General features: G+C 34.5%; 1 protein-coding gene across 2 annotated transcripts in view; it reads left to right on the top strand.

The window, feature by feature from the left end:
* The window catches only part of Thsd7a (thrombospondin type 1 domain containing 7A), a 389,770-nt gene that overhangs the window by 335,189 nt on the left and 28,704 nt on the right, over nt 1–25,877 (top strand). For both annotated transcript variants that reach the window (XR_007341524.1, XM_048785998.1), the window contains exons 14-17: nt 14,092–14,270; nt 16,983–16,988; nt 18,763–18,896; nt 23,297–23,450. Coding sequence is in view for 1 of the 2 variants with exons in the window: in XM_048785998.1 (XP_048641955.1) it covers nt 14,092–14,270; nt 16,983–16,988; nt 18,763–18,896; nt 23,297–23,450 (473 nt within the window). In the remaining variant the exon portion in view is untranslated. The remainder of the gene's footprint in view (nt 1–14,091; nt 14,271–16,982; nt 16,989–18,762; nt 18,897–23,296; nt 23,451–25,877) is intronic.

Genomic DNA, 25,877 nt, shown 5'->3' with positions numbered 1-25,877 from the left:
GATGAACACCCTCTCTGTCATTCATCTAAGCCCCAGTGCTGTGGTGGGGTGATCTGGGAACCAACAGTTTAATTTTTCCGGACCCCTTTGGTGGGCACGCCCTCAGAAACTGGTGGCTAAGATCTTGGGTGTCGCCGCTGGTGTTAAGGGGAGGTGGGGATCTGGAATCCCCTCTGCTTCCCTACAGACACGCCCCTGGTGGTTTCCTGGCTGCTTGTATCTGGAGGGGGTGGGAGTCACACACCTGCTAATGTGGATTCCGCTGGGAAGGAATTCTGTCAGCGGAACTCTGGTGATGTCACCACTCTTGGTATGAAATCTTGAAAGGTGTCACTCTAGCAACAGATTTTTAATCACTCATAAACCAAATTAATTACACATTTTCTACTCACCACTAGTGCTCTTTCCTTTTCTTTTTTGTTTCTTTTCTTTATTCTTTCCTTTTCTTTCTTATTTATTTGTTCTCTCTTCTGCCAGTACTTGGAAATGAACCCAGGACACTGAAGATCTAAATTGATTCATTTTCTAGAAGTTTATGCTTTACTGAGTGCCTAATTTCTTAAGTTAATTACCTTAAAAGTTTCACAGAACAAACTTTGAATGGGCAAAGTAGAGGGAGGGAAAAGGAGGGTACATGGGAGCAGGAAAGATGGTGAAATGAGAAGGACATCATTACCCTAGGTACATGTATAACTGCACATAGTGTGATACTACATCATGTACAACCATAGAAATGTAAAGTTGTGCTGCAGTTGTATACAATGAATCAAAACGCAATCTGCTGTCATATACACTTAATTAAATTAATTAATTCAAAAAATTTTCACAGAATAATAGAATATCTGAACCTCTAAAAATCACATTATTTAACCTTGATATCTTAAAGAATCTCAGAGATAACCTAGCTTATGCAAGGTACACATAGACAACATTTCCATTTATGCATAAGTGATAGAATTTTACGCTTAATCCAACTCAGCATTCCAAAATCCCTTATCCTGCTCCATGTTTTACATTTCTATAGCATACATCACTTTATACTATATAACTTACTTATTAGTAATAATACTACTAATAAGTATACCTTAATATATAACTTACTTATTACGTTTTTTTTTTGTTTGTTTTTTGGTGGTGGTGGTGCTGAGGATTGAACCCAGGGCTTTGTGCATGCTAGGCAAGCACTCTACCAATTGAGCTATTTCCCCAGACCTCTACAATTTATGTTTTTATTTCCCATGTCAGTGTAAACCTATGAGGATATATTAGACTATTTTATTTACCAACGTATCCTAAGCTCCTAGAATAATAAATACCAGTAAATATTTGTAGAATTATGAATGGATGAAATGCTAGAGAGAATTTATTTTTCCCTACAAAGAGTTGAGCCCTAGTGGGGCTGCATTTTATCCACAGTCAGGTTATGATGCACTTCTTTTCCATCCCTCCATATCATATTTCTGGGCAATAAACAGATCATTGAGATCACTAAATCTTTTACCAAAAATAAGTACTACGTGTGCCAGAAACTTTCTGTGTGATACTGATCAAATATTCAGGTTTTTCTCTACATACTAAGTGGGAGAAGAAATATTAGTAGCACACCTATTCCACTTAATGAGGTCAATAATACCCATTTTAGAAAATCTCTTTGATCCCCATGTAAAGTTTTCTGTTCAGAGTTGCCTGATTCATACAACAGTAGGTTTGGATAATAGATTAACCCGTTGGTTCATGTTGATAACCACTATGACAACTTGGATTTTCCCAAACTGGAAAATTACCAATTTAAAGGGATTGAATTGTGTGTTTGGGATATTTATGTAATTCCACACACTCTCTCTGTTAAAATACGGAATAACTCTATTTGATTTATGTGAAAGGGACACTTTAAAGATGAATTAGATAAAAATAGTTGATGCTCCAGTTTTGAGCACTGTGAGCCATATAATTCCTTCTAGACAATTCTCTTTAAACTTACCCTCAGATTTTTTCTCCTTTGGTATTTCACATCGTCAATTTAAGCCATATTGCATAATCAGTAAATATTCTAAGACTGAACTCAATTAGACATGTGATGTTAAATCATTAGTCAGCATCAAGCAAGCACAAAGGTTTATCTCGTGAGTTTTCTTCCTGACTCCACATTGTTTAATATGCATAACTCTCCTGTTGCCTAAAAGTAAAATATTGCTGTTGATACCTATCAAATATTTACTAACAGAGGGAGAACATGAGGAATCTCAATAATTGGCTATTAGATTAAATTACTGTCACCAAATGTTTTCCTCAAGGGCCAGATAACAGACACGTTTGTCTTTGTGGACCAGAAGGTCTTTGTCGCAACTACTCAGTTCTGCATTTGTAGCATGAAAGCTGCCGTGGACAATAATATGTGAGCAAATGAGCTGGGCTGTGTCCCAATAAAACTTCATGTACAGAAACAGGCTGCCAGTATAGGCTATCAATATCACAGGGATCAAATCCTTGCTACTAAAATGTGCTCTGTGGACCAGCAGTATAAAGATCATTGAGAAACTGATGGAAATTCAGCAACACAGCCCAATCTCAGACCTACTGAGTCAGAATCTGAATTTCATCAAGATCCATAGGGGGTTCTCCTGCACATTAAAAAGTTTGAGTGCACTGGATCAAACAGTCACTCACAGGTACTGTAGCTCAGTAGGAACCAGGGGTTTGCACCTGATAGAGACAACATGTGGATTTATTGCCCCTCCTGAGGATGGTGCCTTCTTGGGCCAAACAACAAACACTTTCATGTAACAGTTCACTTGATTATGAGTCATGGAAACTTTTGATATTTATGAAGATTAATCTTCATACGGTGAAGGCTATTTAGGTATAATTTTGAAAACAGAATAAATCCATAGAAACTTTGGTAGAAAGAATATTGGCAATTTAAAGATTACCCTGAAAGGAAGTGCTAAACTTCAATCCAGGAGGAATAGTTTTAGGGAAAATTTGGAGATTATCTCCTTAATCATAACAAATGGTAGCAAAAGTATAAGACATTCCAATCTCCACATTTTTCTTCCTCCTGTTTTATTAAGCCCATATAATATATTGAGTACTTATTGTAAAATTAGTTGCAAACACTATGAAAACATCAAAGCTCAATCAGATTTGTCCCTTAGAAAACATTCATATTTTGTCAAAGAAATTCTACATTAACTGAACTTTAATCAATACAACGATTCTATATTTTACAGCTCAATATTTTTAAGTATTTTACTATGGTACTTTTCATATATAAAGAGAAAAAAATCTTAAAATTATGAAAACAACATAAGTCAATATATCTGTCAAAATATCACAACATACCTGTTAAAATATCAAAGGAGAAAAAGTATCTTCTTCCTTTCTGTTAGAGAAATATGAAAGAGTTCTAGACTTTACCACTGTATTTGTAAACAGAATACAAATTCTATTAAAGTGTTGGGCATATTTTTCTTTGAGATTTCAATAATCATGTTCCAGTGCCTCTAAGATGACAGAATGTTCTATTGCCATGTGGATATCATGCTGGTATCCAGATAAGTCTAATACTTTTTGTAGGTCATCATACCCTTTAATTATTTACATTTGGTCTCTAAAAGGTAGTCACAAGTTAAGAGTTCACAATAGTTTGTCTGATGTCTCATTAGTGTAAGATTAATTTCTCTGTAACATTAATTTTAATAGTGATTTGTATTGTCTTCCATGTTTTCTCCCTTTACCTGCTATCCTGACAAATGACAATGCAGAGACCTCCTCAACATTAATGAATGACTTTAGCAATTGTTTTTACAAGCATATGTGGGGCTCAACCTATGCCCATTTAAGTCTGATATTTTGCAGAAAGCCTCACTAGCATCCAAAATTACTTGCATAGGATTTGCTTCATAATTTGTACCATAACACTAATAATTAGAAGAAAAAGAAGGCCCTATAAATTTTAGAAATAAAGTACAAAGCTTTTAATAAAAATTTTCATAAAGATACAGATTTAACATTATTTCCTAATAGCATAAGCTATCTTCATCCTTATTTTACAAGCCTCTCACAGTACTGACACAAATTATGTAGATATTATGTTTCAGTGACCCTCAAAAACTACTGCTAGGAACTGTGAAGAGCAGGTACTGTCTTCTCAGTCAGGGACTCTAGAACACATGCAGGTGTGGACTTATTTCTATTAGAATTGGTGGGAACAGAAAAGATCCATCATCAAAAATTTAGAAAAGAAATACATTTTGAATGATTAAAAATATTAATATAATGCCCAATTTACAAATCGATTTTAGTTGAAGGGTTTGTGGTTTTAAGTCATGTATTAAATTCAAGATATGTCTGGTAAAAATACTTATGAGCATGGGTAGAGTAGATTCTAAGGATAACCACTTGACCATTCAACTGTAATACAACTGAACACGTTACTGTTTGTAATGGATTCTAGCAGAGATTATAAAGGCTTAATCTTACAGGTTAATAGAAATAAACTGGAACAAGAAATTGTTCTTTATCATGGTGGCTATTTGAGGAAAAATGCTTAATTAAATCAGAGAGAAAAGGCAATAGAGTCTTATAAACAATTTTGAAAGGGAGTCCTAATTTCTCCCAAAACTTTTTCAGTTGGTAGAATTTATTTAATGTCTAATCCATTTCAAACTTTCAGCTCCTCGTTCGATAGCATGGATACACAGCTAGTAGTGCCTTGGCAGTTATCATTCACAACCAGGATTTTTTTCCCTTTCAAATGTAAAAGAGAGGCAGAGGTGAGGGACTGACTTTTCCTGGGGTAACTAGGCATTCAAAGAGCCAGGTAAAGAAGGAAAGATGTCTAAGGACACTTAGGTACATAGAGAAAGTAGTTGCCTAGGGTCTAATTTAAATCAGTTGTGGGTTCCAGCACTCTTTTCTCACATGGGCTCCCTGAGGGAGCACACTGGAGCTGATGAGGGAGAGACTAGGAAAATTTCCTGCAGCTACCATTCATGTCAGGTGTGACAGAAAAGCGTCTGCCATTATCATTTAGTTCTCTATGCTCTGTCCCTGACACCTCAACTCATCTATCTACTTAATAATGTGGTTTTCAAACTAGGTCCACAAAGCCCCTCAGGCTTCACTGACAAAAATAGTCTCCAATATATCCCATGTACTTATTTGACTTCCTTTTCAGTTTTTTTAGGATGAAAGGGTTCCACTGCTTTATATTTCACTGCCAAGAAAAAAAAAATTATTATTTGCGATTACAAACAATTAAAACATAAAAATTTTGTATTTTGTTGTCATCAGCAATCTCTGTGTAATATTTTACTTTCTGTCCTTTCTACTGTCTCTAAGCTCCTGTTCCTTCAAATGTCATGGCATAAAGCTGATTTCAGTGAAATAACTATGAAGGATAATCTTGCTTATGTCTGTGGTAGTTGTTTTCTTTATATATATATAAACACAGAATTGTTCAATATTTATATTGTGCTACAATGTTTTGTGGTTCACGAAGATACAGAATGGCCTGTATGAATCCAGACATAGATTCCCAATTTATTAGTAAAACTCTGCACATCCAAGACTTCTAGAGAAGCTCTATATCACATTAGTTAATTCTTCTCATTCCTAAAATCTCTTATCCTATTTCAGAGTGTCATCAAAATGGTCAAGTAGTAAACCAAGTCTTAAGCATAAGAAATATGTTTTGCATAAATGCATGAAGAAGACATTGTATGTTAAGCATAAGCTGTATCAGTGGGCTCATAAGGTAAACCTAAAATGGTTCCAACAAATTTGTGCACATTTTAATTTTTTTTAAATGACAGCGGAATGCATTACAATTCTTCTTACACATATACAGCACAATTTTTCATCTCTGGTTGTATATAAAGTATGTTGACACCAATTCCTGTCTTCATACGTGCACTTTGAATAATGATGTCTATCACATTTCACCATCCTTGCTAATCCCCTGCCCCCTCCCTTCTCCTCTCACCCCTCTGCCCTATCTATAATTTATCTATTCCTCCCATGCTCCCCATTCCTATCCCACTATGAGTCAGCCTCCTTACATCAGAGAAAACATTTCACCATTTGTTTTTTGGGGATTGGCTAACTTCACTTAGCATTATCTTCTCCAATGCCAGCATTTTAAATTTTTTAAACAAAAATACTCACTTGTACTTGCCAACCATGTATATCACATTTCTGAAGAGTTGCTTTGAAAGCCCATATATTCCTTATAGGAAATTTTAGGTACTCTGCATATAAAACAAAATTGACCCCTTTTGGTCTTTTAAATAAACATTTTCTTTAAATTCAAGAAATTTATCTACATTATAACTTTCCCTTCCCTTTGTTAAAGTTCATTTCTTGCTATTAAGTATGAAAAAAATTAAGTCTCTTAAGATTTTGAGGTTTTTGTTTTGGGTTTTGTTTTAATTTTGGTTAATTTTTCATTTTCTTCTATATCTAGAAATGGATATAAAAAGTAACCACTATTTTATTTTAAAATCTTAGAATTCTGTATGGTTTAAAACATGAGCCCAATTTTAAGTCATTCCAATTATAACCTATCTGGATGATCTATTTCTCACTGGTCCAGCAAGATGCTGTGGAAAAAAAATAAAATAATTATGGAAATGCAGCATCTGAGTCATTCTAGACATTCACAGTTCATATCAGGGGAAAAAATTTTTTAAAAGGCCAGGTAAAGAAATCTGTTTGACTCAGTTGAACATAGCAGTTGTCTAACTTGCCACAGAACACTTTTTTTAATTAAAATTATGTTTAACTCCAATTAGAATCCAACAAACTAATGTTTAAACATCATTTTTGGAAATAGTTTTATGGCAATATTAGATTTTCATTGATTAAAAGAAAGGTGCTGTGCATTGTATCATATTAAAAATAAATAACCTTAATAGTCTTCAAAGTTAACTTGTTTCCCATTACTTTCTCTTATAATCTGAATCCCCATCAACTATATTTCTAGCAGTTTGGGAGGCTGAGGCAGGAGGATCACAAGTTCAAAGCCAGCCTCATCAACTTAGCAAGGACCTAAGAAACACAGCCTAAGACTCTGTCCCTAAATAAAAAATATTTAAAAAGGGCTGCAGATGTGGTTAAGTGCCCTGGATGGGTTCAATCCCCAGTACACACACACACACACACACACACACATAATATATATAAATGAATAGGAATGTGCCTGGTCATTGGGTAGGCTCACAGTATTGAAATGACAATAGTAACAAAATCCTACAAGCATTCATACTGATGTTGAAATTTTCTGAGAAAATGTACAAGTACTTTGCAGATATGAAAAGATGTTTCCATATGTATAAAAATAAATAATCACAAATAAAATTATATTTAAAGTAACATTTCATTATAATTATGTAAATTTACCTGAGCATTTTACTGTGATATCACTATCCAATATTGATTCATAACTTTTCATTGAATGTATGAGTTGGGGAAAACATTGAAATATTGAAGTTTGGATATATACATAGTTGTTGGATTACCCCAGAGTATCAAATTACCAATTCTTAATGTGTAATTGCTAAAAATATTCTGTCCAACAGAAAAGTTTTACAAAATGATTTTTTTTGTAAATTTTTCATACCCACGAGGACCACTGTAGATAACAGTCTAGTTAAATTGTCTTGTTCTTGGTTGCAGTTATATGCTTATAATACACATTTAAGTCAGAGAGACTTCTGAAGTTGCTTTTGAAATCAATCCAGATGTTTCAGATAGTGTGCCAGACTTACTCATTTACATAGTTGTAAATCAGAACTAACCAATATTGTCCATGTGCTTTCAAAATGAATTTTTTAATCATCAGCGGCACAATTCACTAATTGTGAGGGTAGTTGAAAGGTATCTTATCTACACATTCATAATTCAAGTAAATGATGTGAATTCATATATCTCAAAGAAAATACTCCTCTATTTGACATTTTAAACTAGCCAGTGTTGTGTATTTGTTTCAACCTGAAACAACAGTCAGAACAGATATAGAATGCAAAAATTATGATCAGAAGTCAGGAGTCTAATTTTCCCAAGTGTCAAATTCAGCATTGAACTACTAAAAGTTTTAACATCCTCATTGTGAAGTCATTTATTTTATTCCAGCATTCCTCAGAAACCATAAATTGCTATAAGATGCTAGCAGTTTATTCAGCCTTAAAACGTTTAAATGTTTCTCTGTCTTTCCATCCCCCATGGTTGTTTGGTGTTAATTGCCCTCAAAAAAAAAAAAAAAAAAAAAAAAAAAGTCTTAGCAGAGAAGGCAGGGGAATGCTTATCTAGCAGTTCATCAGTAGCATTAAGGATTTTAATGGTGCTAGATAAACATGACAGGCAATTATTGAATGTTGTTACACATTGGGAAATAAAAATGGATGCTAAGCAATATACTTTTTGCTATTTTTGTCTTTATCTTAGCTTCTAATTTGTATCTTTTAACAATTTAATTGAGTTTCATTTGAGAGAGGTTTTCTGAGATATGCTATTGGAAAACCAGACATAAAGTTTTATACCTTCCTCCTCAGTAAAACAATGTGAAGTCATACTTGCTAAATCTCTCTAATGCCATCATGGTTGAGTGACAAAATGGAAAGAAAGAACTCTTGCTCTGTGAGTAGTGGTATGAAAGATCTTGTGATTCTCTTTTCAGTTATAATTATTGAATAATAAAAAATTGGAGGTTTACTTTTGGCAGTCATTTTAGAGTTTTAAAGGTAGAAAAATGGGATTCTTCTAGAAACATTTTAATAACTTATTACCATTAATACCATTAACTTCTAATATTCTTTTGCCAAATCTACTGATAATATTTTTGAAATGATTGGGATTTTTTTTTCAGTGTTGGAGATTGAACCTATTGGTGCTCTACCACTGATCTACAGCTCTTTTTTCTTTTCATTTTGAGACAGGGTCTTGCTAAGTTGCTGAGGCTGGCCTTGAACTTGTGATCCTCCTGCCTCAGACTCCCCAGTAACTGGAATTACAGGCATGCGCCAGTGCACTGAGCATGATTGTGATTTTTTTCTGAAATTCATTGTATATTTACAAATATTTTTAAATTATATGATCACAGAATCTCATTGATTCGGCAATGACTTTAGACATTTTTACAGTTTGATTCCACTTATTTAGCTATTATAATTAAGACAAATTTTACTGGCCCAATCAGGAATTGTTTTTTAAGCATCTCATACTATGTTAAAGAAATTTATTTACTGGCTCTGGTGTAGAATAAAGGAAATAGTACTTGAAATAAATTTCAACTAAAAATATTTGGGAGTGGGGATTTATTTTGCAATCTCAAAACACAACTAAAGTCAAAGTAAGATCCTTTTTTAGTGCGTTAGAGCTATTGGGATTCATTTTTACATGTTTATAAGTGTATATGACATAGTTTTCTCCTCCATCCCTAGTACTACTCTCTTCCCTCCCCTACTCCCTTCCCCTGATCCTCTGCCTCTACTCTACTGATCTTCCTTTCATTATGTATTGAAAAATACCTATGATTCTTAAAATTTTAGTGAACATTATTGTAAAGTATTCCTTCAATTCTTTGTTGGACTCTCCTCTAGATCACTACCAATACTTCAGAGCCTTCTTCAATAATAGAAATACATTCAAAACTCAACATTGGCATCTTCTTTCTATCTTCAGTATTTCACAACTGATAAAACCCAACAGGCATGTCTACCCTCAGGAGATTATTCGGGACTAATCCCCTCTTAAAAAACTCTTTCATTGCAATCAGCTTTCCATACCAAATTTGTGATCCCATTAAAAATATTTTATACTTTCTTACAATAAGATGATTAAATACATACCCTCTGACACATTAGTTCCTCTCCTAAGAATACTCAGAAAAAAAAATGCATTCTTATGTTTACCAAAAGTTGTGTTCCAGAATGTTCATAGCATCACTATAAACAATAGCCCCTTAGCTAAAACCGCCTAAATACTCACCAATAACAGAATGAATAAATGCACCATAGCATTTTCACACAATAGAATGTTGCATAGAATACATGATCCTCGAGAAGTGCAACAACATGGATGAATCTCTCGCATCACAAAGAAGAGTGAAAGGAGGCTAGCACAAATGGGTATGCACTCTGTGGTTCTGTTTACATAAATTTAAAAAGTAAAACTATTCTACATTGTGAGAAGTCAGGATATCAGTTGCCCTCCTAAAAAACAAAGGTAGTGATCGGAAGTGAACACAATAGAGGTTGTTGGATCATTAGTTCATGACATGCCCAGTGAACTTTATACCAACGAGAGATGCTCTCTTGGGTATAGGGACTATAATAAAAGTTAAAATAGATAATGTATATCATTAACAAAATATGGGAGATAATATAAAGATATGCCACAAATCTATTTCTCTTCCAGATTTTATTTGCTCTCCCTGTGTCTTACAAGAGTATTCCCTAACTTCGGTCCTACACACTTCCACACACACAAATGGGTACAGGTGAAACTGGTGAATCCGAGATAGGCTTAATGGGCTGTATCATTGTCAGTATCTTAGTTGAAACTATACTCTAGTTACCATTGAGGTAATTGGGAAAACATCTACAAAGAACTTTTGTCTTATTAGCGTTTCAATTACATGTGAATCTGCAACTATCTTGACAAAAAAAAAAAAATCAATTAAATCAGATCCTATCCCAGATGAACTATATCTGAATGTCTGAGGGTGGTAGAAGCCTAAACTTTTGAAGTTTCCTAAGTAATTTATAGTTAGGCAGAGTTAGGAAAATTGTAACAGTTGGCTAGCATTTTAAGCACAATTTAAATCCAGGAAAAGTTGCTCAAAAGCTTATAGATTAAATTTGGCATTTTGGTTTAAAGGTAGTCTGATTTTCCTACAATTAAAGAAATGCATACTTTTTTGTTGCTTTTTAACTCTATTTAGAATAAAAAGAATAAAATACTTAGGAATTAACTTAATGAAATAAATTCAAGAGTTATATACTACAAAACTACAAAAAAAACTCATTGAAAGAAATTAAAGAAAACCAAATGAATAGAAAGAAATTTCATGTACGTGGATTGTTAAGACAATAATGCTCACAAGTTGATTAACAGATTTGAAACAATTGCTATTAAAATCCTAGTTGTATTTCCTTGCAGAAATTTACAAGCTGATTCTAAAATGCACATGAAAATATAAGAGTTTCAAAAAATCAAAACTATTTTGACAAAGAATAAAATAGACTCATACTTCCTGTTTCAAAACTTAGCAAAAAGTTACAGTAAAGACAATATGGTGCTGGCATGAGAACAGAGACAGAGATAAATTGAATGAAATATAGAGCCTAAAAATAAAGCCTTATATCTAAAGTCAATTTCCAGCCAGGATGCTAAAGCAATTCAATAGAAAAGGATAAATTTTGAGCAAATGGGACCAAGATAATTCAATAACCTGATAGAATGAGACTGTGTCATGTCATGGTTATAGACATTGTCAATAACCACATACAGAAGAATAAATTTGGCCTTTACCATTATCACATACAAAATTAACTGAAAATGAAATATACCTGAATTAAGGTTAAAATTATAAAGTTGTCACTTCGGAAGTGTAAAACTTTATGACCTTAGATTAGGTAATGGTTTCATAGAAGTGATACCAAAGTACAAAGAAAGAAAGAAAAATTAAATTGGCCTTCATTAGCATTTAAATCATTTGTTCTTGGGGCTGAAGATGTAGATCAGTGGTAGAGTGCTCACCCAACATGTGCAAGGCTATGGGTTCCATCCCCAGCACCAAACACACACACATACACACACACACACACACACACACACACTTTCTAAAAATATTTTTGGCTATAGATGAACACAATATCTTTATTTATTTTTTATGTGGTGCTGAGAATCGAACTCAGTGCCTCACACATGCTAGGCAAGTGCGCTACCGCTGAGCCACAGCCACAACCCCCCCCCCACCACACACACACACACACACACACTTTTGTTCTTCAGCAAGCACTAAAATAAAAAGGGTTCAGGGTGTATCTCTGTGGTAGAGTGCTTGCCTAGCATGCACAAGGTCCTGGGTTTAAACCCCATAACTGAATATAAAATTAAAATTAGACAGTAAGTTTGACAAGGTTTGGAACACTTACATATTGTTGGTAGAATGTAAATTGGTTCAGTAACTTTAGGAAACTAAAGTTACTTTAGGAAACTTAGTACTTTAAAAATTAAGTACTAAGCTGGGCACGGTGGCACATTCCTGTAATCCCAGTGGCTCAGGAGGCTGAGGCAGGAGGATCAAGAGTTCAAAGCCAGCCTCAGCAAAAGCCAGGCACTAAACAATTGAGTGAAACCCTCTGTCTAAATAAAATACAATACAAGGCTGGGGATGTGACTCAGTGGTTGAGTGCCCCTGAGTTCAATTCTGGATTAAAAAAAAATTAAATACTGTATAGAATTGCAATATTACTGAGCAATTTCACTCCCAGGGAAATAAAAACTTGTCCCTGTAAACTTTGTACACAAATTTTCATAGCATTATTCTTAATAGAGAAGATGTAGAAACAAATTTCCATCAACTGATGAATGGACAAACAAAATATGATGTATCCGTACAATGGGATAGTATTCAATCATAAAAAGAATGAAGCTCTAATAAATCCTATAACAAAGATGAACTTTGAAGAAAATTAAACTAGGTGAAAGAAGCCAATCACAAAAGAACACACAATGTTTGGTTTGATTTCATTATATGAAATGTCCAGAATAGAAAATTTCATATAAACAGAAAGTAGATTAGAGATCAGTAGGGGACAAGGAAAGGGGAAATAGGAATTAACTGCCAATAAGTATACTGTTTCTTTTTGGGTGAGAAATATATTCTAAAATTAGATGGTGGTAATGATTATCCAACTCAGTACATATACTAAAAGCCAAAACACATGAGGTGATTTTTGTGGTAAATAAATTTTATCTCAAAAAAAAATTAAAGCTGTGCAGAGTTCTCTAGTATAAATTATTTATTTTATAATTGTTTTCAAAACCAAAGCCCTGCTATTGATGTAAATTGATAAGACAGACTTGTGCCAGGAGTGACCTGTCTCCACAGTCAGAATTATGGAGGAGGGGGGACAATCAGGAATATGATTCTTAACCAGAGGAATTTTGTTTTTTCCACATATTTGCCTTGAGAACAATAGTAATGATTTGATATGTGACATGCCAAGTTGGTAGTGAAGGATTGTTCAAGAAAAATATTCCCATTTCCCAAAACAAATCTGTAGACCATTAATTGAACTGACTGTGTGATTTGATGGAATGAGTATTGGACTAGACCCCAGAAAACCTTTCCCATCTCTTACTCTGTGACCTTGGACCTGTCAGTTATCTCTCTGCAGTTGTTTTCTTTTCTGGTCACTAACTATCCATATACATGCCCAATACATTTCTCAGAATTTTTTTTCATGAGAACCAAAAGGATATGAGATGTGAAGGTGCTTTGAAATTGACAGCACTGTAAAAATATGAGGCATTATTTATTTAACATCCTTCATTTTTCTTCAGATTTTATTTTCAAAGAAAAGGAAACATAAGGTGCTAAGTTAAATGGTCCCTTTCAGATATTGATTGCGAGGGGCTGGCTCTTCTTCTTGAGGAAGAATGTTGCATGGACTCAAAAACTGACCTTGTGTGACATTAACAGATAGGATTTTATAGAAAACTGTGTTATGGGCTATTTTTTTTAATGTACCATTCTGGCAGCCTGAGAGTGATATAGCAGCAGACAGGTTATTGTCAATTAAACAAGAAAGCTGTCAGAAAGTCAGAAATGTTAAAATATGGTGAGCACAAATCCTAAGCAGATCATATGGCATCTGCTCAGCTGTTATTTGAACAGAGTCGCTCCATGTATGTGTCATTTTCCTGCAGGATTTAATTGAGCCCCTAACAATGGAAACATCCCTGCATTTGCATGCTGCTGTCAAATCAAACTTGGACCTTCTAAATGAGCTAGAACCGTGGGTAGTCACGGGAGAGTGGCAAGTGGAGGAGATGGTCTTTATCTCATTTTTCTCCACTCAGGATACATTGAAGAGGCCTGCATCATCCCCTGCCCCTCAGACTGCAAGCTCAGCGAGTGGTCCAACTGGTCCCGCTGCAGTAAGTCTTGTGGCAGTGGTGTGAAGGTTCGTTCTAAATGGCTGCGTGAAAAACCATATAATGGAGGAAGACCTTGCCCCAAACTGGACCATGTCAACCAGGTATTTTCATATCATCAAGAGTGTTGAGATATGTTTTAGATTCACAATGAATGATCTGTCATTTCTCCAAAATGGACAACAGTTAATAATAGGTCCTGAATAAGAAATCTGATCCATTTAATCTTCAGCATGCCTAAGTCAATTACACATACCTTGATAGAATCCCAAGTTAGATATGTTATCTTTGAATTCTCTGGGACTCAGTTTCCTGCAAGTGCACAGATATGGATATAAAATTCAGCAGACAGGAGTAATACCTATCTTTGAAATGATGTCAAGGTATTTGAACTGTCATAAAATTATGTCTAACTCATATGATAGTATTGTGCCATCCTTACAATCTTCCTAGATTCTCAGAAAAGACATCGCGATTACAACTGATTAAATTAAAATTGAAGAAAATATATAGGTGTAGGTCTAAAATTAGGAAAACTATGCTGTTAATCCACTTAAATTTGTTTGACATAAAATAAGTTGAGGGAAAAAATATGAAGATGCACAGGCCTGTAATCCCAGCAGCTCAGGAGGCTGAGGCAGGAGAATCATGAGTTCAAAGCCAGCCTCAGCAAAAGTGAGGTGCTAAGCAACTCAGTGAGACCCTGTCGCTAAATAAAACACAAAATAGGGCTGGGGATGTGGCTCAGTGGTCCAGTGCCCCTCAGTTCAGTCTCAGTACCAAAAATATATATATATAAAGATGGCTTTGAAGCCACTGTGAATACACTTATCAATATCATTAATAGCCACTTAAAGTTTTTTTCAAGTTTTATTAGCATTTGGATGCACACTTAGTTATCTCCTATCAATATTTATTATCTATATTCTATTGGAAATAAAAAATAAACAGGATAATTGGGGAGTTGTGACTAATTTAATGTAAATTAATGTATCATAATTATTATCATGTTTGATGTACATGTGAATTAAGAAAGAATGAATTTCATATAGTATGCACTGATGTGTATTTGAATTTAAGTCAGAACAAAATTAATCAAGTTCTTAGATATGTGGAAATGTTTCATACAGACATAAACTACCTAATTTTAGTTTCCAAACCTACAGCTCAGCAGTACACATACTTTTCTTTCCAAATTAACCTAAATTTGTTCATAACAATAGAGTCACACTGAAGAGAAAACTGAAAAAACCTTTTGAATAAATAAAGATGAAGATAGTGGAGAATTCAATTCCACAGAAAGTATTCTCAAAGCATCAAGTTGTTGAATATATCCCTTAAATTCTCGTGAGGGGATTAATATACTCCACTGCTGCCACCTACTGGTAGTTGAGCTTCACTGTCATTGGGCATTTTGTATTTCTCAGTGGTTAGAGAATATTTCCAAAGAAGAAAACTGAATTCCATGATTCTAATTATATAGATATGAAATAGAATAATTAAACTGAAATGTTTATAATATAAAAGAATGTTTCCCTACAAGTTGTGAAAACTTGACTTTTCAATAGGAAATTTAAATTTTAATAAATTATCATCCATGGTCTAATAAAGAAATTCTGCACATATTTGTATACACTTCACATTAGAGAGCTTGTATGTGTATGTGCAGCTAGTCAGATCTGCAATTAAAAAAAGTTTTGTTACCCTCAACATTTTTTTTAATAATAAATTTCCAAAGATTCAAGGCCTCATGCAATGTGTCTTTGCTATGAAAAGTATTTTAGCCTGAAATCCTTTTGCTGTTACTTTTCATCTCTGATGTAATCTGACACAGAATTTAATAGGACATTTGTGTACTTGTTCTCAGCTTACTGGAGGCATATCAAGATTAACATAAAAAATCAAAGCTAAAACAAGAAATAATAGATTTTTGAACATGTGACTTTGAGCACAGATGTTCTACATAAAAAATAGAAACTTCTAGGTATACATGCATTAATAAAATATTTAGGAAAAGTAAAGAATATGCAAAGCTTTTATTAATGTTAGAATTATATACTATAGATTTTTTTGTATATACTATAGATTTTTTTCTAGATTTATACATTACTCAATAAAATAAATGGCAATCCGTTGACTTAAAAATGGTCTCTGAGGGCTGGGGCTGTGTCTCAGCAGTAGTGCACTTGCCTGGCATGTGTGAGGCACTGGGTATGGTTTTCAGCACCACATATAAATAAATAAAATAAAGGTCAATAAACAACTTTTAAAAAATGGTCTCTGAGAGCTAAAAAGAAAACAACCTAAAAAAAGACAAAGAAATAAAATGGTCTCTAAGGTACCATTCTCCAGTTGAGGAACAAAATCTTCAAATCTTCATTTCCTGAAAGATAGATGGATTATTGATTAAGACGGATCAATGAATAGATGGGTTTATAGATAGATCAATATGCAGATATTAGTCCATTTATAAGCTGGATCACAAGATATTTTCAATAACATGTCAATTCCCTGTGATATGTGTGTTGAGGTCGACTTTGCTTTCTGAGATTTCTTCATCCTGATCATCTAATCCTTTCCTTGGCTGTGTGTCTGCAAGTCTCATTTGCACACCTTACTTTTCAGCAATAATAAGTGGTTGGTTTTTCTCTTTTATAGCCTAAGAAAAAAATGTTCTAATCCTTTACCAAAAAAATAAGCTTTTATATATAAACAATCATACTTGAAATTTAGACCATGAGTTCCTTTCATAATATACTGATATTTTTACTTTGTTTCTCTCCCTTTTCTTCATTCCTGTTGAATGCTGCTTCTAGGCACAGGTAAGTTAAACTTCTTGGTTCATAACAAAGTACTTTTTAAAAATTCCTGATTTCTTTTCCTGCCATTGTCTTTTATGTTTTACCAGAAGGAAATATGTTTTTCATTATTTTTTCCCCTACCTATTCCTTTTATATTTCCTAGCATAGCTACCTGTGTTTCCTCATTCTATTGTCAGGACCTGAGGGGAATTAGGAACAAGCTTCACCTCACTTTGACATAGCAATGATACCTCTTACTAATGTTCTTGTGCATCTCAGAGAGGGACAAGGTGGAGGTGGGCCAAACATGGGTGGTTAGAGGTTACTCTGAACTGATTTCTATTCACTTCAAAGAAGGACATTAAAATGAAAGCCATCGCCAGGTTCCGTGGTGCACTGTAATCCTAGCAACTGGGGAGGCTGAGGCAGGAAGATGGTGAGTTCAAAGCCAGCTTCAGCAAAAGTGAGGTGCTAAGCAACTCATTGAGACCCTATGTCTAAATAAAATACAAAATAGGGCTGGGATGTGGCTTAGTCATCAAGTGGCCCTGAGTTCAATCTCTGGTACCAAAACAAAAGAAAAAAAAAATGAAAGCCATCAAAGGATTAAGAAGAACAGCAGGTCCCCTTTAACTTTCCCCTTCCCCAGGAGTTGCAGTGTTTAATATTAGTCCTGTTTTATTATGCACCCAGACATGAATGTGGTGACTTGTGGAAGTGATCAGTTTTATTCCGACAATGCATATTTTCTATCCCTATTTAGGATAGATTCACTTCACTCACTTTTAAGTGAGTTTTTAATGCAATACAATTTGCACAAAAACTGAATACCAAAAGGTTTTCAGTGTTTTCTAGAATTAGGTTCATAAAATATTTATCTGAAGTGTGTGTGTGTGTGTGTGTGTGTGTGTGTGTAAAATAGGATATAGTGAACTGTCACAGATTATGAAAATATTTTAAAAGGTTTTTTCTTACTGGTTGTATCAGCTTGGTGGCAATGGATTATGGTCCATGTATGTTCTTTAGTTATTTCTCTCATTGAGAGCACTATATAATCGGTTCATTGTAGAAAAATTCCTGAAACCAAACATCACCCCCCATCCATGGGGCTGAATGTCTTTATGGAACCAAGAATGCGTAATTTTCTTTGTTCCCTCACTGCTTTGGGCTCTAGCTGTGTATAATATGATCCCAATTATAGACCTTGCTTCCAAATTCTAAAAGAGTGAAGATTAGCCTTAAGATGACTTTATTTTGTGTTATCTATCTTTTAATTTAGCTGTCTGTATGAAAAACAAAAAAAAATGCAACTCTCATTATTGTCTGTATTTATCTGGAAAACAAGCTAAAATATATATGTATTTGGAAAACAGATGTTTATATACTCTTTTCATCCAATCATTCATTTTATCTGACAAATCTCATTGAGTGCCTAACATATAAGCAGGCTGAGCTAAATATTAAAGACACATAAAACTGTGAACAAAACAAATGTTCCAGAAAATTACAATACAGTGGAGGAGGGGTCAGTACAGGAAAATACTTATCGAATCTGGTCCAGTGAGTCAGATCTATACTGACCATGCAATGGAAGAACAGCAATGCAACCCAGCCAGCCCTCCCCTTTATCAGAATGCTCATGGAACTCCCTCTGTTTCTATTTCCAAATAATGAACAATAAGAGGAAGGAATGGAAGTTGCTTACCAATGAAATAATGATAGCACTGCTGAGATGACCCTCCTGCTCGCCCTTCTTGGATTCCCTGAGGTCAACTGAAAACCATGTGTATTTTAGGTGTACGAGGTTGTCCCATGCCACAGTGACTGCAACCAGTACATATGGGTCACAGAGCCATGGAGCGTCTGCAAGGTGACCTTCGTGAATATGCGGGATAACTGTGGAGAGGGCGTGCAAACCCGAAAAGTGAGGTAAGGCTGAACTTGATTGCACAGAGAAGCCAGACAAAACCATCTTCCAGTCTCACATGTGCCTACAATGAGTACTCACACCTCCCCAGTACCCTGGATAAAATTGTCTTTTGTTCTTAGTGAGTCTGTGTTCATGGAAAACTTCAAGAGTATCTGCTTCAAGCAGCAGTTCATTATGTTCTCGTTTTCTGACTTAAAAATCATTTTACATTGAGATACACTTGAGGAGAAGCACATTGAAAGCAAGCTGAACTAATGCAGACTTTCAGCCCAAATAACTGTTCTCCTAAATAGATTTCTAAATTTCTACATTTTTTAAAATAATCTGTTTTAAATTATTGCTCTTTTCTATGAAACTAGCTATTTTGAATACTCTAAAGTCATCTAGGGAGCATCTTCCTGCAAGTCCTGGCTTGGATTGCCTCTCATTTGCTCTTCTTTAGCCATGCTGTCCAGTAGGGTGACCACTAGTATCTATTTCAATTTCAATTTAAACTAATGAAAATTAAATAAAGTTTCAAATGCATTTCCTCATTCACCCTAGCCATATTTCAAGCAATCAACAGTCTCTTGTGGCTTATCTGTTTGATGTACATATATAGAATATGCCTGTCATCATAGAAAGTTCCACTGGGCAATGTCATTCTGTTCTATAGCACCCCACATATCCCTGTGTTGAAAAGATCCATTTACATGTCTGCTGTATTTATTGAACTCTATGGGGTTCTCCAAGGACTGTCATATTCATAAGAATATAAATACCCTGATATCTAACACACATTTGATATTCATTAACTCTTCCATACAGCATCTGTCATATGATGGTTAAGGGTTCTAGAATCTTAGGGAACAAGTGTGTGAGGTTTTATCATCTCCATTTTATAGATTAGATTCCAAAGTTCTAAGTAACTAACATCCATCTAGTGAAGAGACAGAGTTTGAATTCAAACTCAAGTCTTCTGTCACTCTCTTTATATATCTTTCTTCTAACCCTGCTCAGAGAAACACAGTAAAGACAAATTTTAAAAACAAATCCAGAACCTGGCAATACATGTTATGAAGTTCATTCTTACCTATAATTTAACTTTTCATGAATTTGATTGATGTTTCTTAATCTGTTTCAGTAGGAAAGTAGAACAGATGAACATATATATCATAAAACTTTCACATATAAACCAATATGTAACTTGGTTTCTAGTAAATAATTTTCTATTTTATTTTCAAAAGCACATCTGAAATCTCAATTTATATTTCTCTGAGGAATTTAATAAAGGTTGACTGGAGATGGAGAAGGGGTAGGGAGGTAATAGATAAGGAAATAAGAGATTCTGTTTTCTATCATTATATTTACATATTTAAAATTTTATCTCAAAATTTTAAAATATTTTAATGACTACATTTGAATTCTATTGCTTGAACGTGCCACAATTGCTAAAACACTCTTGTTGGCATTCAGACTATATATGTTTTATTTTTTATAAATAAAATCAATTTATATCACCCTATAATACAGAACAAATATTGGGATCAAGTTTTCGAGCATCATTAAGAATTTGATCCAATTGGTTATTTGTTAGTAAAACAAACAAAATATATTCAATTACAGACGAACTGCTGTTTTTTTTTTCCCTAAACTACCTGTGTATGCTTCACCTCTCTTTGTGTTGCAACATATATTCTCAACATTTCCAAATACTCTTGAAAGAAAGTAACTTTTCAGATCAATTTGTTTTTTGAGTAAACATCTCTGATGCAAATAGGGAAGGAGGTCAGTATTGACTGTGATCTCTGATTGTGTAATAATGTTCCTATTTGTTACTGATTGAGTGGTACACCTCCCTAACTTGATCCTCTGTTAATTAAGGTCACAGTGTCCTGCTTAACTGCAAACATGGGTGACATTTCAGGATAGTTGAGTCTATAAAGGAGCAGGTTTAACTGTATCTAGTCTCAGTATTCCTCTTTTAGGATTGAGTGGCTTATCAAGAATGGGTGGTAGAAATGGTTTGCTTTGTAGGAAGGGGTAGTCTTTCAATGACATTTTTTAGATTTTCCAGCACATGATGACAATTAAAAAATGAATAAACAAATAAACAAACAAACCAAACAGATTTTGTTACCTTTACTGTTGTGAGCCTCTGACCCCTCCTTTCATTTGAGTCCCTTGGTCCCACATTATGGATTTCTAATACAGTTCACTATTCTCACAATGTTACTCTCACTGCTTAGAAAGTAAGGCTAAGTATTTGAAGAAAATGGATGAATTTTGCCACAGTCCGGCTGCAGCAAAATAGCCGGGGGGGGGGGGGCGGGGGGGTGAACAACTTGTGTAGATTGATACAGCAGGAATGGGAGCCGTTTATTGTAGGACCGGAGGGGTATTTATCCATTCCACACAGCTTATCTAATTAACATAAACTAGAAACTAGATACAGCAGTCAACCAATAAGGAATCTCCACACTTAATGGCTCTCTGGCGTTACTTCACAAACCACTCTCTCTGGCATTTTGCCAGGCGCCATCCAGACTTGTTTAAGGACTTTAACATTAACCACTCCCTCTGGCAAAATGCCAGGTGCCATCCTGACTTGTTTACAGACTCTAACAGAATTTAAAATGCCTGCCTTCAACACTCAAAACTTGATTCAAATATTTATTTTGTATTCTAGGGTGATTAAAAAATTGTTGTTACAAAATAAAAACTTTATATAGTTTGAGTGCAAACAACAAGGGTATTTTAGCAATTTTGGAACATTCAAACAATGGAATTCAAATTTAGTCATTAAAATATATCTGAGAAAAATATTTTATGACATAAGATGTTTATAATTTATTGACTTTTCTTAAGTGATACAAACAAATAGTAGGGAAAGTTTGCTCCCATTTTGTGGAATGAAATATATGTTTAAAATAATAGTCCATTAATCGATACATAAATTTTGTTAAAAGTGATAATCTGTGACTGATGGAATTATGAGAATTTTTATTATTCTTATTTTCCTAAAATGAATATATTTTTATGTAATAAAAAATTAAAGGAGAAGAAAAATCTTTGAAAATGAAGTTTTATGTATATAACTACTAAATGGAGTATTGGACATGTGTTCTTAGCTATGGATCAATAGGTAATTTTACAAGTTAATCCTTGTGCGTTGTGTCAGTACCTACAATGAATTTGTGATCTTTTCTTAGCTTCTGAATACAACTTTTGAGCATAGAAATGCCTTGTCTGCCTGTAACCTCTCCAAACACTTTAGAAATGATATTAAAGGTAGACTTTTTCATAGGAAACTAAAATTCTTCCAAAGGGATATATAATTTGATTTTTTCCAATAATGAAATAATACAAATATCTACCTCTACATGTTTTCATATGCTTTTATATTTTTATTCAGTATGCAAAAAAATTGCAGAAGTTGGATACAAACTCAGTTAAGACATAACCAATGACAGTTTTACAGTCCTTGAACTAAAGGACATTTCTCTTAAATTTGGCAGCAGTCTATCTAAAAGTGATTCTGCAAAGCAGATTTGTGAAGATGCAATGTTCCTACTGGTTGTAAATCCCTAGGAAAAGTTTGGATTCAAGGTATAATTTGTGATGTAACTCAATGGACAGCTTAACACATTGCAGTGGGCTGAGAGGCTTAAGAGCTCAAGTCTTCCTCTTCGTCTCCTCTGATGCAGTTCTTTTTCCAAACCCATTAATTTGATTGACCTTTTCCAAGTTATGGATGAGAGAGAACCTTTTTCCCTTCCATTACTAAAATGGCCAGAAAGATTATTAACTATGTAGAAATGAAGACACATTCCCAAGAGTAAAGAACCCTACATGAATGCTTGCAGTAGAATAAAATGGAATAAAAAGATTTGAATTTGTTTTGTTAAAAAGAAAACTAACAATTTAAAAATATATCAAAACACAGGAAGATCCAAATAACCAGATTTAGGGAATTTGTGCTTTTACAATTATAATTGTCCTTTCTCTTCTGGCTTTCTTTTCAGGTTAGCAGCAGATGGGAGGCTAAAATTACTTTTAGAATGACAAAACAAATTGATAAATGCCTCTAGTTATCTTTGAAAACACATCATGAAACCTCTTGTATAGATTTGCCACGTGCCTAGTCCTGCATATAGAATGAGTTCCACCTTCTCTATAGAATCCATTATTTTTAATGATATACCAAAATTGTAAATTCTTCCATATATTTTTAAATTATGCAGAAGTACTACAACATTTGGGGAGGCAGAGATCCTCTTAAGTCTTCAGTTTTGGAGAATGTGACTCATTAGACACAAAACTTCCTGCCCCATGATGATGTCTTCAGGAATCCCATCTGTCCCCTGGGTTAGCCAATATCTAATTGCACTGGTTTCTTCACTTATACATTTTCTTCTAGATGCATGCAGAATACAGCAGATGGCCCTTCTGAACATGTGGAGGATTACCTCTGTGATCCAGAAGAGATGCCTCTGGGTTCCAGAGAGTGCAAATTACCTTGCCCTGAGGACTGCGTAATATCTGAATGGGGTCCATGGACCCGTTGTGCTTTGGTAAGAAGATCCATTATATTATTAAAATAGAATTTGTTTAATCCCTTAACACTAGAGCTTTAAAAATATTAAGAAAACAATAATAATGACAGCGTAAAATCTATTTGTGTGCCATTTTTACCAAAGTAAGGTGTGTTTTCTTGGCCACTTCACTCTATAACTGTTCTATAAAAGGTCAGCAGTACTTCCTCTCTCACTAAAATAGCTCCACCTCTTGCAAGCCCCCTGTTCCTTCTGGACCCAACTTTGTCTCTCAGCACTCCATGCTTTCAGTTTGCTTACAAATACATAGCCTGTTAAAAGATAAGATGGTGGTGATTCCCGTTAGTAAAAGGGGAAAAGAATGAAGCTCTTGGAAAGGAAATTTAAAGGCTTCAGTTTATTGCCATGTTTTGCTTTTTGCCCAGTGCATTTTATTTAAATCATAGGAATAATTGTTCACATAATTGGGGTACTACAACAGTATTAGTAAAAGCAAAAGAACCTGGTAAGAAACTGAATAGAAAAAAGAAAGCTACATATCAATGAGTCTCTTCCACACACTGAGTCTGTGTCTCTTTGTGTTTGGAAAGCCAGCTGAGAGTTCCAAATCACACAAGCTCCTGGGTTTCAATAGCCATAGGGGCTCTACCATGGTACTCCAGGAGGGGAGTCATTTTAAACAGCATTGGCTACTTAGATAGGAAACCTGGCTTATCCTTGGGTACCTTTGTAAAGCTGTATCATTCAAAACTAGCATCAAAACCATGGGAAAGGTTTTGTGACTCTCACAACCCAATCATTTCTCCTCTGAACCTTCTTACATCAATGTGGAATTAATTTATTGAAATACAGTAATATGGAAAATTATTAGTGCATGTTTTCCAAAGAGAAATTGATTTTCCATCTCAGTGTTCACATTATTCAAGATGCTGTTGGATAACCAACTTATATAGCAGCAGCGAACAGTTGACTTCAGTACAGGTTAAAGTACAATCAAGAATCAACTCTTTTACAAAAGTACACAAATTAATTTCCCCTTTAATTCCTGCTTTAGTCAGCAATTTCCCTGCTGTGAATAAAAGACCCAACCAGCACAATTATAGAGAAGGTAAAGTTTATTTGAGGGCTCACAATTTCAGAGGTCTTAGCCTATAGAAGGCTGGTTCCATTCCTTTGGGCTCAAAGTGAGGCAGTACATCATGGCAGAAGAGTGTAGTGGAGGGAAGCAGCTCACATGATGATCAAGAAGAAGAGAGAGAGGTCTCCACTTGCCAGATACAAATATATATCTCTAAGCCATGCCCCCAATTCCTACATCCTCCAGCCACACCCTACCACTTCAGTTACCACTCAGTTAATCCCTATCAGAGAATTAATTCACTGATTGGGTTAAGACTCTCACAACCCAATCATTTCTCCTCTGAACCTTCTTGCATTGTTTCACATGTGAACTTGGACACTGCACATGGACACAGCACCTCCAAATCATAACAATTCTATAGCATTAGATATGAAGTTATGTCAAATACCTGGATTACCTGCTACAGTGTCACTGTGTCAATAATTGTGAGATTCTTATTGTCACAGATCTTATTGCAAAAATATTCCATTTTACAAAATAGGGAATGTTGAACCTTGACTGCATCTTAAACTCATTAACAGAGATTCTAACCGCAGGAACCGCAGGAACTATTAAACTGTTAACTATGTCCGTTTGGTTTCTATTGTAAGTGACCAAGTGACCATATGTAAAAGAGAGTTGGCAAAACATGTTATGTTCCTGAGATTATGCCAATAGATGTTTGAAATGAGGATAAAATTCAACTAGTTGAATAGCTGCATTTCTTGGGTTTTATATCTTTAATGTATCTTGTTCCATCATGTAGGCCTATGTTAAGCAAAAAGTGATTAACCATTGCCGTCTCTGACAAACTATGTTAAGTATAGAGAATGCATAGATAAATAAGATAAAGATTTCTTAATGTACTTGCACTGTACACAGGACACACACACATTGTATACGAACAGTGGTGCTGCCAAATACAATGGGAGCAGAGGAGGAGAAAGCAATTCATTTTGGCCTAAAGAAATTCAAAGAAACTTGTCCTTAGCAGCTTCCTATTCTTAGAAATCAAATGTTTTCAGAAGACTGTACCAGTCCGTAGAATAGCAAGCCAGTCTCTATAGAAGCTAAATTGCATTTGTGTGCATGTATATGCATGCATTAGGAAAACAAAAGCCATTGATTTCTAGATAAAGTTGTCCTTAAAGTGTTTCCTCAAGAAATATGTGTGTGTGTGTGTACAGATAATTTATGTGTGTGTATTATATTAGCATTCTGTATTAATAAATGTGAGCATATTCATGTGTTTGGAATATGTTATCAGTATTTGACACATAGAATCTTAAGTATATTATAGCTAGATGGAACTTCAGAAACACAAC

Source organism: Marmota marmota, unplaced genomic scaffold (assembly GCF_001458135.2).
Source record: "Marmota marmota marmota unplaced genomic scaffold, marMar, whole genome shotgun sequence".
Taxonomy (NCBI): domain Eukaryota; kingdom Metazoa; phylum Chordata; class Mammalia; order Rodentia; family Sciuridae; genus Marmota; species Marmota marmota.
The sequence above is the reverse complement of the archived record's forward strand: the minus strand, read 5'-3'. Positions and strand labels throughout refer to the sequence as shown.